The following is a 14,300-nucleotide window of genomic DNA, read 5'->3' on the forward strand; positions in this document are numbered from 1 at the left end:
TTATCTTTCCATCATTCAGTGAATGTGTATTCCCTGCTATTAAGCCCAACACTAGTGACTAAATAGAGGGAAGTAGAGTTATGCTCTGTACCACTCACTTCTTCTTGGGGAAATTTCCCTTCTGCCTTGGATGCACATAGGTTGGGGGCAAAAACCAAGGAGGCTCTTTGGTAAATCTGTGATAGAGGCAGGACTAGGACATTGATGTGTTTTGAATACATCTCTCTTTATCAGATAATTACTACATTTATGTCTTAATTGGAAATAACAGTGGGATCCTTGATAGAACTAGATTTAGGAATTAAAGTTAATTTCTTGCAGACACTTTATCTTATATTCATTTTCTACAAAATGATGATAGGAACGATAATCTAGAAAACCAGAATTGCACAGATGACAGTCACCCTGGTTTTTCATTACACCACATCTGCTGCACTTAGCTAATAGATATCTTCATCCATTTTATTTTCTGGATGTACAGATGCTAGATAGAATCCAGCAAAGGCTATTTGTTTCCAGACAATCTATACATAAAAAGAGAAGGTCAATTTTCTGCGCACCTGGATGCCACTGCCTTGAGAGGTCATAGATTATCTTTGAATTATTTTGACCTAGACCCAACATAAATTGTAGGAATGGGTTAGCATTGGTGCCAAAGAGAAGTCTGAAATGGCCAGTGTTATTGTTAGCATTTTAAATTACCTTAGCATTTAGATTGGAAAGGACAATTTCATAAGTTCATTCTTAAAATTAAAATAAAATAGAATTAAAGGGATAAATATCCTGTTTCCAGAAAGGATTATGACAAGCCTACTTTTTTGTTCAAAGGAACAAATTTTGATTCTCATTTTCCTGAATTCAAGCAGTTGAAGATGACATATGTATACAGGACTTCATAGCAGGCCATAAAAGTTCTTGAGAAATTCTCATATTCTCTTTTTCTCCCTCCTGATCCCTCCCTCTCCCTCCCTCTCTGTCTCTCTCTTTCTATCTCTGTCTCTCTCTGTTCTGTAATATTTTGATGTGCATTATGTCACATGTGTCCTAATTATCATAGAAACTCAACCTCAGCTGGTATCTGAATCAAGTGGAAGATGTATAAATACCCAGTAGCTAACACAGTCTGTCTTTTTTAGGTATTTTCCCCACTTCCTTTCTTCTGATGACTCTTTGCTGTGTCAAGAGGCATACATTCCACCAGTGCATGGCCTTATAATATCCTATGCATTTCATTCTCATCTGTATGTTTTTAATAGTCTGTTAGAGTTAGAAAAGCATTTCTCATGCTGCTTTATTATTTAATGTGTGCTTGAACTAACACCCATGCCTGCTCAATGGTGTCTTATCAAGTATATCACCACCATTCTTTTTTTTTACTTTTTATTTTATTTTTTAATTTTTTTGCATTTTTTATTGTAATTAGTAAAAGGGTTACATGATATTTGCCAGATAGAAGGTGCATTAATTCACATACATTGATACCCTTTCACATGTCTTGGTACCCATTTCCCTCCCCCCCCCACACCCCCCACCCGTCTTGGTTTTCCCCCCTTCCCTATCAAATTTCAAATAACCAAATACAAATAAATTCAATATATCAGATAACAAAGTGAGATACTATAACAATATGAGATAACCAAGGGATAGCAAAGGAGATGAGAGACAACATAGTACATTAAGGACAACAATCATTCATTATATGGCTTTTGTTTTGATATCCTAGAGGTCCTTTCAATTAGCTTCATACTATATGGCCTTATGTATCAAGATTTTGTTCTATTGCAGATTTCTGCTGGTAGAGCCCAAGGTTTCTACTGATTATGACGAATGAGGGAAACCATTGAGCCTAAGTTCCTTTGAGTCTGGCTTACTTCACTTAATATGATTTTTTCTAAGTCTTTCCATTTCCTAACAAATGGGGCGATGTCATTCTTTCGGACAGCAGCATAGAATTCCATTGTGTACAAATACCACAACTTGTTGATCCACTCATCAACTGAGGGACATCTAGGTTGGTTCCATATCTTTGCTATGGTCACCACCATTCTTATTGATGATATAATCAAGTCAGGGTCAGCATTCATTTCTACCATGAGCTTGTATGTCATGACTAACTTTTACTCTGAATTACTGAAAAAAGTCAGCAGCTAGCTAGGTGATTTTATAAAGTCCTCAAACACCAGTAAAAAATATAGTAAGTAGTTGTACAGAAGAGTGTTCATTCAACAAAGCACTTCATGAATAAGATGCGTCTTGATCACTGTCATCCCTTTCATCATCTTTCCCAGCCCTATTTCTTCCCTCCGTTTTCTTAATGTTATAAGGAAACAAAAGCCATATAATGAGTGACTGTTGTCCTTAATGTACTGTTATCTCTCATCTCTTTTGCTATCCCTTGGTTATCTCATATTGTTACAATATTTCACCTTGTTATCTGATACATTTTATATGTGCTTAATTGGTTATTTGAAATTGGATAGGGAAGGGGGGGAATCAAGATAAGTGGGGGGAGAGGGAAATGGGGACCATGTCATGAGATAGGGTATCAATGTTTGTGAAGTTATGCACCTTCTATCTCATGAACATAATATAACCCTTCTATTAATCACAATAAAAATATTAAAAGAGATATACATTGAACTTTATGATTATATTCTCTCTCACCTTGTTCTTGTTCATGGTATCTAGTTCACTCATAAATGTGAACTCTGGAACTCAAGAGATGTAGGTATAGCAAGTGAATCAGCTCTTATAAATATTGAGCCTTATGGAGACCTACCAAGTTCACTGAGGCCCAGTTCTGAGATATACACCAAGCAGTGGGTGTAAGTGAAGCCACAATTCAACTTGTCAGTACCAAACATGCCTGTTATTTAAAGCAATACTTCCATAGCATCTTGTGAATAATCCAGTCACCTGTGAGTCTGTTGAAGCCATGGCTTGGGTTCATATACACAGTTTTAGTGGAAAATAGACCACTAATCCATTTCTGGTTACCAAGCTGTCTTCCTGTTTAGAGAGGTAGCAACTTGTTTTCCATGATAGAATGAGGCATAAAGCTATCTACCGTGGTTGGAAGATCTTTGTTACTTCAGATACTTGCTAAATGAAACAGAGGCCATGTGTTAGCTCACTCTTGATGTCAACTGCCTCTTCCATGATATGGCCATACTTAGGACCTTGCCTGGGCATTTGTTAGCATGAAATGAGTTCATTTGTAGCATATCTACTGTGGCAACCAGAGCTTGAGACAGAAATGTAATAAATGATTAACTTTAATTTTTAGGTTAGCAGTTTTAGTTATCATGACTGAGTCAATTTTTCAAAGCTGTGCATCCTTGCTAAGACACATGAATGCTAATAGCTTACCTTCATCTTTAAGTACTTCAGAAGTAGTGTGTATCAAAAGCCCTTCTTTTCACCCTGATAATATGACAGACATTATTTAATACCTAAACACCTGTTTTTCAGAAGCGTGCATTCTAAAAGCTGATATATAGGCAATCAGTATAATAAATAACTCAATCACTTACAATATTTGAAAGTGAAGAGTTGTTTGTGAGGAGAGAAATAACAGACGTAGATTAAAATAAGAGCACACATGAGTGTCATGTAGGAGAATTATAATTTATAGTGTGGTGAAGTATGTTGTTGATAAGTGAGTGACTTTAAGCAAGAGGAAGAGGTAGAAGTAAGCATGTAGCACACTGCTGGGTTAGTACCCCAGGTGATGCAAACACTCCCAGGAGCATGGTGCTCGAAGGGTTGAAGCAGTGGCCAGAAGGTGACCATCTTCTCTGAAGGAAACAGAAAAGAGTTGGTAGCCATGAGGTCATGCAAAATGGGGAAAGGGGTGAGAGGAAGGGAAATCTTGAACACTTACATTTGATAGCCATCCTGAGAAATGGTGGATGCATAATCAAACGGTCTGTGTTTGTAGCTCCTGAATCTACTGTAAATCACAGGAGCATCAAATTACCTCGTGGGAGCTTTCACGAGCCTGTGCAGTTTGCAACCACAAGTGTAACTCCTGATTATAGCCACGTGGTGACTTTAAAATTAGCAGCATTTTCACGAAACGTAGAACTAGCTATTACTGATTTGACTGAAGGTAGTTGTCAGTGACAATTATGAGCTAAAGTAACATGATTATAGGTGTCTGGGTGAGAGTGTAATGTGGCATCAGCCCTATTCCATTAACTCTAATCCGAGGCTGTATGTGTGGAGAGAAGGAAGGTATTCTCCCATGATCCAGGAGTAAGCCTTTTTATTTCCTGCTCAGTATTTTGCAATAGCCATTAGTTGTTGTTTTTTTTATTCTGCAACATAGTGCTTCCTCAACCCCTCTTGCACATAGCTGCCAGGATTTACCCTAGAGAAAATGTTCACAGCAGTTCACACCATTCTGTAACTCTAAAATCCCCTTTGTGACCACATTGCAATAGTGAAGCCTGTCCCATATGAAGCCTATTCCGATATAATATGTCTTACCTATACAAGAAACCTCAGTTCCGTCAGTGTTAGTGTAATCTTAATGCCCTGTCCAGTTCAGTTGGGAAAAGGCATATACCTGGATATAGTCAGGAAATGGCTAAAATGACCCTAAAGCATCATGAAGAACCAGAAAGTAAAGAGGTGCTCAAAACAAAAGTGAAAAAACAAACCTAGAATGATCAGAGAGTGCTGAAAAGACACAGACACCTGAGGGAAGAGCTCATAGTAGCCACAGCTAGGACGTTTTGAGCAGCCCTGAAATGGAGTGTTGGATAACTATCCATGGATAAATACCTGTGTCCGTACTGATACCAAAAAAAAAAGAAAGGAAAAATGAATAGGGATACAAATCTCTTATGCTGGAGAATTCTAAAAAAAATGTTATTAGATACTGTCATTGTAAGGAGGTAGAATGTCACTCCATTGTCTTAGTGTGTGGGCTGTGCATAGGAATAGAGTAGAATTCAGAAGGGAGGAGGAGTCAAGCAATCTGAGGAGCACTACCTCAGCCAAGTGACCAAGTGCAGCAGTGATAAGCCTTTAATTGGGTTTAATAAAAATGTCATATTGTCACTATAATAACTCATAAACACACACACATACACACTCACACACACAGAGCCTAATCATGAGAAGACCATCAGACATATCTCAATTAAAAGACATTCTAATGAGAGAGAGAGAGACAGAGAGAGAGAGAGAGAGAGAGAGAGAGAGAGAGAGAGAGAGAGAGAGAGAGAGAGAGAGAGAAGAGAGAGAGAGAGAGATGCAATCCCACAAATCATTAAGGTTATCTAAAAGCAAAGAAGGTTTGAGGAAAAGGTTTCAGCTAAGAGATTCACAAGGAGAAAAGACAACTGAACACAATACGACAGGATGATTGGACCCACAACAGAAAAAGCGAAAACTGAAGAAAGCCGAACACAGCGCAGCCATCAGTTAACAGTAACATGGAAATATGGGCATAACTATGACAGATGTGCTGTGCTAACAATGTCACTTTTAAGATAATAGAAATAGGAAGCAATAGAGCACAGTATATGTGGGAACTCGCACCGTCATTTTCAGAAAATTTCTGAAAATATAACAAATTATTCTAAAATAAAGTTGTTTTTTTAAAAAAGCACACACGAAAGAAAATCTTCAAGATTCTCACATGAATGGAAAGGCCTGCCCTTTGTTAGCAGCTCTTGGTGCTTATATTTCAATTTACAACCTAAGATAGCTTCACAATTCATCCAAAAGAAGTAGTCCCCCCATTCTACCTATGTTCACAGAACTTTGTGGTTTAACTACTTTGCCTATTTGTTCTGCCATCCAAGAGTTCTGGATATCTCTTGCTTCCCTGTCTCTGTGTGTGTAGGGGGCAGTATGAGGGAGATATTGGAGGGAAGGAATTGGAGGCATAGAAGTGAAGAGAGAGTTTTCCAGGAGAAATGTACTTGCAAAGTTGCTGAGACAGAAAGGAGAATGACACAAGCAGAGAAATACCCATTGTGGCTGGATATTGCTATCCATGTAGGTAGTGCTCTTCCATGTGTCTGGCTTCCTACTAGCCCTCATGCCAGGGTTCTTTGGGTTTAGATCTGCTCCTCCCCATGCTACAGGTGCTCTGATTAGTCACATCTTACAGGTGAGGTAGCTCCAGCATTCAGAGAGTAAGTGACAGTGCTGAGATTTGAACCAAGATGGGCTTGTTGATTGTCTGAATTCTTCCATCAGACAACCTAAAGTCTGTGACCCTTAGGTATATTACTTTTATAGTAGATCACCATTTCTCAGTATTGGCATTATATATATATATAATATATATACATATATATTGATGCAGATCCTACTTTTTTATCAGGATATTTGTTATCCTGAGATTTGGGGAATGCTGAATAACATCTCTGCTCTTTACCCACTTGGCACAATTAGCTCCCAGCCCCCATCAGTGATGACAATTAAGGAATGTCTTAAATTTGCACAATCACACCTCATTCTCACTGCATTGACATTCATATAATGCACTGTACATTCTTAAGAAGAGAATGATTCTCCGTCTTACATTTTTCTCTTCTTTTCCCTCTTCCTTCTTTTGTTCCCTAGTGTTTTCTCCATGTGTTTAGATCTTCTATGAATACAGATTGCATACACATCCTTTACAGTTCATAGCACAGTAATGTGTGTATAATGGTTGTTTAACAAATGCTTGCTTTATTTCTGCCAACTGAAACCTAAATGCCAAGAATCATAAATGCCATGAGCCCATTCTAGTCAAACAGAAGCCTCTCTGTCTGAATATGTAACTTGCCTTTAGGAAAGTTAATGCCTGGTTTCTGTACACTTGTGATATCATTTGTGTTAGTAGAGATCCAGCCTCATTAATTTTCTTTTCTTTTTTTTTTTTTTTTTGGCCCGTCCTGGGCTTGAGTTCAGGGCCTGGGCACTGTCCTTGGGCTTTCTCAAGGCTAGAGCTCTACTACTTGAGCCTTAGCACCACTTCCAGATTTTTTCTATATATGTGGTGCCCAGGAATTGAACCTGGGTCTTTGGGCATACCAGGCAAGCACTCTGCCACTAGGCCAAACTCCCAGCCTAGCCTCGTTAATTTTCTACCTAGGCTGGGCATGGTGGCACACCTCACAACACATAGGAGGTTGAGGCAGCAGAATCAGAAACTCAAGACCAATCTGGGCTAATCTCAAAGTAGCAACAACAAAAACACCAACATGACTATTCATCAACCTTTATACTGTCCCAGGGGCTCACCTGCTCAGGACATAGGAGAGGATTACATACAATATGTTGCCAAAAAATGTGGATGCATGAATTGTAATGGTTTAATTGAATTTTCAGGCCTTGGTTATCATTTAAGGTCTGCAGCCATTTTCTACAGCAAGTTTATCCTTCCTTTCTACATGCAATCAGAGTTTAGCTAATGACTCCTGACTAGTGTTTCAATTCAGCCTCCTTGAGGATGGACAGGTAGTGGGAGAGAGAACTGACTTCTGGAAAGTTTCTGAATCCATAGATGCTATATTACTGCAGTAATGATTGTTTGTCATTAGTGGAGCTCAGAGATTCTTCAATGCAAACATACTACACATGTTATAAACACACAATGCTTTTAGACCAAGAGAGTCTTTGCTTAGTAGTTTAGCTGTCAGCATGCACTGCTTCACTACTTTGCAATACATCCAGCTCAGAAATGTCACGTTAGAGATGTTTATTTCTTCTTTTGTTCATTCACTGGTGTTCTTTGTACTTTGAATACAGCACTGTAATGGTAATTTTCTCCAAGATTATATATAGTGTAATAAATTCTTTCTTTAATTTTATTGTCAAGGGGTTACAGTTATATATGTAAGGTAATGAGTATATTTCTTGTCAAACATTGTTACCCTCTCCCTCATTTTTCTCCTACTTTGTAAGTCAACTTCAATGGAACTGTTTCAATCATTCTGGCCACTTTTCTCAAACTCAGCACACACACACACACACACACACACACACACACACACACACACACACATATGTGTATAGTCACAGTCCTAAATGGTTACTCTGTTATTTCTAACTCTGTCATTTCTAACTCTGGTCTTTGCATTCTTCTTCTTCTTCTCTGCTCCCAGAAGGAGGGACCTGTGAGGTGATTGCAGCGCACAGATGTTGTAACAAGAATCGCATAGAGGAGCGGTCACAAACAGTGAAGTGTTCCTGTCTCCCTGGGAAAGTGGCAGGGACGACAAGAAACCGACCTTCCTGTGTTGATGGTAACTAGCTGCCTTTATTCTTGTCCCTTGCTGTTCATTACGTTGTTACATGTGTTTCTTTGTTTCAAGGAAATATGGTTTAGGATGAGGAGGCAGGTGTATCTGCAGTGCTAGAAAGTTACCCAAATGCCAGCGCTCAGCAATTGCTTTGAATGCTTATCCCTCCCAAAGTAGTATGGAAATGAGGTTGGCATCGTGATGGAATTAGGAGATGAGACCTGTGGGGAAGAGATTGAACCTAGGGCTCAGCATCAGATTGAAATTAGTGCCATGTAACAGATGAGCTCAGCCTCTCTTGCCTTTCTATTTTCCAACATATGAGAATGCAGCAAGCAGACCTTCACCAGTGCTTCACAGTGCTTTGTTCTTACATTTCCTGGCCTTAACCTAAATTATCCACTCACAGGTGTTCTGTTATGGCAGTGCAATATGAATTGAGACGCTGGCTTTGAGGTTGCTCTGTGTTGCTTTCAAAAAGATATTTAAAGGATTTTCTTTCTGGTTCAAGAAAACTGAAGAAACTATTCGATTGGAACATGATATTTAACTATTGCTATATATAATGATAATGGTGATAGTGATATAAACATGCAAAAGCTTACTTTTTTCTCAAATTTATCAACTTAACATAGCAAATATGATCTCATAGTTTCTGGGCAATAAGAATTCAACTTAGCTGGGACATTCTGGCTCCACGTTTCTTATGTAGTAGTAGGCAAGTAAAGCACAGCTTATTTTAAGAAAGTACAACCTCTGGGCATGCCTGTGACCCTAACTACTTGAAAAGTCAAGATCAGCAGGATCATGGTTCAAGGTTAGCTCAGGGAAAATGTTCTCAGGACCCCATTGCTGTTGTTAACTGAAATTCCAGTTATTCAGGAAGCTGAGTTCTGAACCATCACAGTTTTACACTAGCCGGACCCCCCCCAAATATTTTTTTCAAGACCCCATCTCAACACAAGCTAGATATGAGGATATGTGTCCATTATCTCAAGTCTAAAGGGAATTTAAATAGGAGGATTGTGGTCCAGGCTGGCCAAGGCAGGAACTGAGACCCTTTCACAAAAATAACAAGAGATAAAAGGGCTGGGGGGGGGGTTGCCCAAGTGGTGAAATGTCTGTGTTGCTCTGAATGCAAACCAATGCAACAAAATACAAAGAAATCTTAGAAATATCCCTTCAATTTGTCTATTTGCAAAAATGGAATGATTCGTAAGTATGAGATTGATTTGTGAATGGGAAGGAAGGATGGAAAAGACTAAAGTATGTTGCGTGCATATGTGGATGTATCCAAATGTACCTTTCTTGTAAAACTTAGTCTATGCTAATAAAAATGTAGAAAACTGCAAAGAAAGAAGAGAAAAGAAAAGGGAATGGAAGTGAAAATAATATAAAGAAAATAAATTTTAACAAAAGAAAAGAAAAAAGGAAAGGAACTGAGAAAGAGAAAGAGAAAAGAAAGGAGAAATAAAACAGAGGAAAGCCTCACTTCATGGGATTTGTAAATCCCTTAGGTAGCTTGTGTCTTATTTCCTTTGGCTTGTGACAGGCTATTTCTGATCTGTTTGCATCATCCTCCTGTTTAAGGATGTGTTCCATCTTCATGGATTTACATTTTCATTTCCTTGTGAATTCCAGAACGGGGAGATTGGTATTTCCATGGTATCTTCCTGATCTCACTGGCACAATAGCACAGCTTCTGAGCCTTCTATTTGATGCATCTCTCATGTTGTAAATACATATTCGGATAGGAATGGGATGATTGGTCCATTTGGGTTAATATGTCAACCTGTGCCCAATCAACCAACCACAGTCTATCATGGGAAAGTCAAGTCATGTTTAAAGGACATGGCAAAGTCAGGTTTGGGTACAGATTGATATCAGGAGTTCTCCAGTGGGGTCTTTTAGTAATATGGGGAGACATTTAGGGTCTGTAGACATTTGTGAAACTTTGAGAGTGGCACTGTCATCTAATGAGTAAAGGGATGCACCTGAGCATTTGCCAGCACACAAATTAGCCCCTCTTCCGTACCACCAAAGAGTTGTCCACACTATTTGACAGGAATGCTGAGCAGAGAATCTTGTTGTGTAGAATTGTCTTGTTTTACATCTCAGTCATCACCCTGAGGGACCGCTAATGCAGAGAGGCAGGAAAACAGACCAAAGACTCATTTCACGTTCATGCTGGAAATTCTTGGCAGGGGAAGCCAGTAAGCACTGTCTAACATCAGACCATAATTGTTCCTCATGTTCTTTGCCAAAGAAAACATTGACTTTGTTAACTATAAATCTCCATTTTGGTTTTAGTTCATTTTTATCTGTAATGACTTAGAAATAGAATTGCCTTGCTAGACACTATGATGAAAATGAACTCTACAACTTCTGGGTGTGGGGGGAGAGTGGAAGGAGAGCTGAGAGAGAGAGGGAGGGAAGAGGTGACATATCTAAACAGAATATATTCTTTACCTGACTTTATAACTGTAGCCCTCTGTACAACACCTTTAAAAAAAAAGAAAGAAAAGAAAGAAAATTGCCTTCAGGTTCTGGATGCAAGACACATAATAGAATTTATTGGCTCTTCTGCCAGAAGGGGAGTAGCCTTTAGCCCTAAGTTTTTGTGAGAAGTTAAGTTACATGCCAGTCATGTTTTAATCTGAGGACATATTTATTTGATCTTGGAAACTGGATCATCGGAGTAGTTGGTTTTAACAGGAGGACTAAATTCTTTCTTCCAAGAGGGGGAAAAAATCCATAAACTAAAGAACATTTTTAGATACTGATTATTTACAGCTTAAATAACATTGCATTCTTCTAAAGTTTTGCATGTTTAGGTATATTACTATGCATATTACTGTGATCAAAAATACTTCAATGATCTAGATTTCTATGTAGAAAATAAACATGAAGTAACAGTGTAGTCTCTAACATATTGGACTGAAAAGATACATGTGAGTGGAATTTCAGTTATACCTATTACTAACAAAATGACTTTGGACAAGGCACGTTTGCTTTCTAACCTAAATATCATCTGAGCAGCAGGAGTACAAATAATTTATATTTTTGAAGCTTCATTGCTTAATATGAAAATCATGTATATAGACAAACATGGCAGCTCACACTTGCATTTTTAGCTAGTCAAGAGGGACGGTGGACATGAAGAGGAATGAGTTCAAAGCCAGTTCAAGAAAATGTTTGGAAGACTTTATCTCAACTAAAAACAAATTTCTGGTGTGATGATATATGCCTATCACCAAAGCTGTATAGGAAATACAAATAGTATCACCGTCAAGGCTAATCTGGGCATAAAAGCGAGGTCCTATCTCAAAAATCACCAAAGCAGTAGAGTATTGGTGGTTCATGCCTTTTATCCTAGCTATTCAGGGAGCTGAGATCTAATTATAGTTCAAAGCCAGCACAGGCGGAAAAATCCAAAACACTTTTTTTATAATAACAATTTTTATTAAAGAATTTATCATTTTTTTAAAAAATATTTTTATTGTAATTAATAAAAGGGTTACATGATATTTTCCAGATAGAAGGTGCATTAATTCACATACATTGATACCCTTTCTCATGTCTTGGTCCCCATTACCCTCCCCCCTGCCCCCCCATCTTGGTTTTCCCCCTTCTCTATCCAATTTCAAATAACCAAATACAAATATATCCAATATATCAGATAACAAAGTGAGATACTGTAACAATATGAGATAACCAAGGGACAGCAAAAGAGATGAGAGATAACATAGTACCTTAAGGACAACAATCACTCATTATATGGCTTTTGTTTCTATATCCTAGAGGTCCTTTCACTTAACACTCTTATTTCCAGTTAACCAGGAAAAAGCCAGGAGTGGAGGTATGACTCAAATGGTAGAGTAATAGGCTCAGGAAAAATAAAGTCAAGTGAGAATGTGGGGCCCTGAGTCAAAGCCTCAGTACCCCTCTCCAAAAAGGTGAGTAAAGCAAAAGCATCTGGTTGCATGGCTCGAGTAGGTGAGTACCTGTCTACCAAATGTAAGGCAAACCTTGAGTTCAAACCCCAGTACATCCCAAAAGACAAAATGGAAAACCATGTATTATAATCTGTGTCATATATTGTAATGTACAATGTCTACCAAAACAAAGAATCACTAAATGATAGTATCTGTTTCTTACTTTACTAATATGAACAAGAGACAGAGAGGCCCACTAAATTATACTAGTTCTTATTTTGTTTTCTTATTTTTAACTAATAAGTATGAACAAGAGAAAAAAAGAGAAAGGGAGAAAAAGAGAGATTGTTTTATAAAGTTTTATACCATATTAATTCAACCCTATGGCCTCTTCACCACTATTTTTTATTGAAATTCCTTCCAAACAATGATACCTATACTGCTAGTAAGTCATAGTCAGAAGTGCATATGCATTACAAGAATGTTAGAAACTCCCCCCAAATCACTCATGGTGACTTTCCCAGATGATCTCTGCTGTGTATGTTAGTTAGCCTATGTGCTTCCAGTCTTAGTCCCCATTAAAGAATAGACTTACCTTGTAAATATGGCTTTGGACTAAACTTCTGTAGAATTGATATACTGGGGACTTATTCCACTTAATATATGATCAACATTTTTCAAATTAATGCATATTCTTCAGAAAATATTGTGAATAGTTACATAGGGTTTCCAGAAATCAATGCACTGCCATTTCCTTGACTGTCCTCTCTCTTTTGGTACATTTTAAATCTTTCTTGGGTCCCCTGCCTCATTTTCTTATGAATAAAAAGGCAACTGCTTCCCTCTATGTCAGCAGTTGACAACATATGTGTATGCACACATCACATTTGTCCTTAATGTATTGTCTTGCATACTGCATCTCCTGTGGTAAGTGGTCTGATGACTGTAGTTCACTTTCTTCTGGAATTGCAGGTCACTTACCTTGTACCATGTTAGAAAAAAATAAGAACAACTGTGATTTGAAAAAGAAGCACATATTGAATTAAGACTCAAAAATTGGGGAGCTGATTATTCAATGGGATTGAAATTTGGTGATAAAAGTGATGTATTAAAAAACATAATATATATTTACAGAACATTTTAGTGAAAGTTTCTCTTACAATGTTATTTCATTACCCCCAAACTAAAATACATTTTCTAACTTAAATTATCAGATAGCCATCAAATACTTTAAAAGGATCATATATTCATATCAGTACCTCCCACACTACTGAAGGAAAATGTTATATTCTATTACATGATTCCACAATCCAAATAAGGTTACCACTGTACTCAATATCTTTGGTTAAGAGCAACTAAAAATATAATGTGAAGCTTTTTAGCTATACCCACTTGCTTCTCAGGAACAGAAAAATAAAATCGAGATTCATAAACATGAAAATGAATTCAAAACATATCTATTTAATGGCAGAATATTTCTGAGCAAGTAACATAAGATAGTGAAAATAAACTTCTACAAGGCCTGTGACATTAGGTTTTCATGATTTTAATCCATCTATAATGGCCAAAATAGTATTCAGCTCAAAAAATAATGCAATGCGATACCAATAATCTTTATAAAGGGAGCAACATCAAGAGAGGAGGATTAACTGTCATTTTTATGGTGGATTTCTCACATTATTTTCTCTATTTAGAGTCTCTTGTCACGTAGTTAACATCATTTCTCTTCTGTTGTTGTTGGTCAGTTTGCTTGTGAGACAGAATCTCCCTGTATGTCCTAAACAGGCCTTGAACTCTCCTCAATTCTCACAGCATCCTTGTGTTGGGACTGCAGGCAATCCCATGCCAGATGAGTAGTGGGAGTCCTAAATGAATTGTGGGCTTAAGTGTCTCTCTAATTAGTAAAATGTCTTTACAATGGGTTCTCAGGTCTTCTTTCCCTTCTGCTATAAATGGTGACAGTTTAAATATCACAGAGGACTGCCAGGTGGTATTGAATATTCTTGTCTTCTTGTATGGGCTTGAAATGGGCTTCCAGTGGAGATCTTTTTTAATTATCTAGCATTGAAAATGTCAGGATTTACGTTTTTCAACTCATTAGTAAATACAATGAAAA

The 14,300-nt window shown here is 37.7% G+C and overlaps 1 protein-coding gene across 3 annotated transcripts in view; it reads left to right on the forward strand.

The window, feature by feature from the left end:
* Positions 1-14,300, forward strand: part of Tafa1 (TAFA chemokine like family member 1) — a 421,871-nt gene that overhangs the window by 324,846 nt on the left and 82,725 nt on the right. For 2 of the 3 annotated variants that reach the window (XM_090323835.1, XM_090323848.1), the window contains one exon: positions 8,112-8,252. In XM_090323835.1, coding sequence (XP_090179961.1) covers positions 8,112-8,252 — 141 coding nt within the window. The remainder of the gene's footprint in view (positions 1-8,111; positions 8,253-14,300) is intronic. The other variant, XM_090323844.1, reaches the window with a different exon arrangement.

This window comes from Megascapheus bottae, chromosome 2 (genome assembly GCF_031878675.1).
Source record: "Megascapheus bottae isolate mThoBot1 chromosome 2, mThoBot2.hap1, whole genome shotgun sequence".
In the NCBI taxonomy this organism is placed as follows: domain Eukaryota; kingdom Metazoa; phylum Chordata; class Mammalia; order Rodentia; family Geomyidae; genus Megascapheus; species Megascapheus bottae.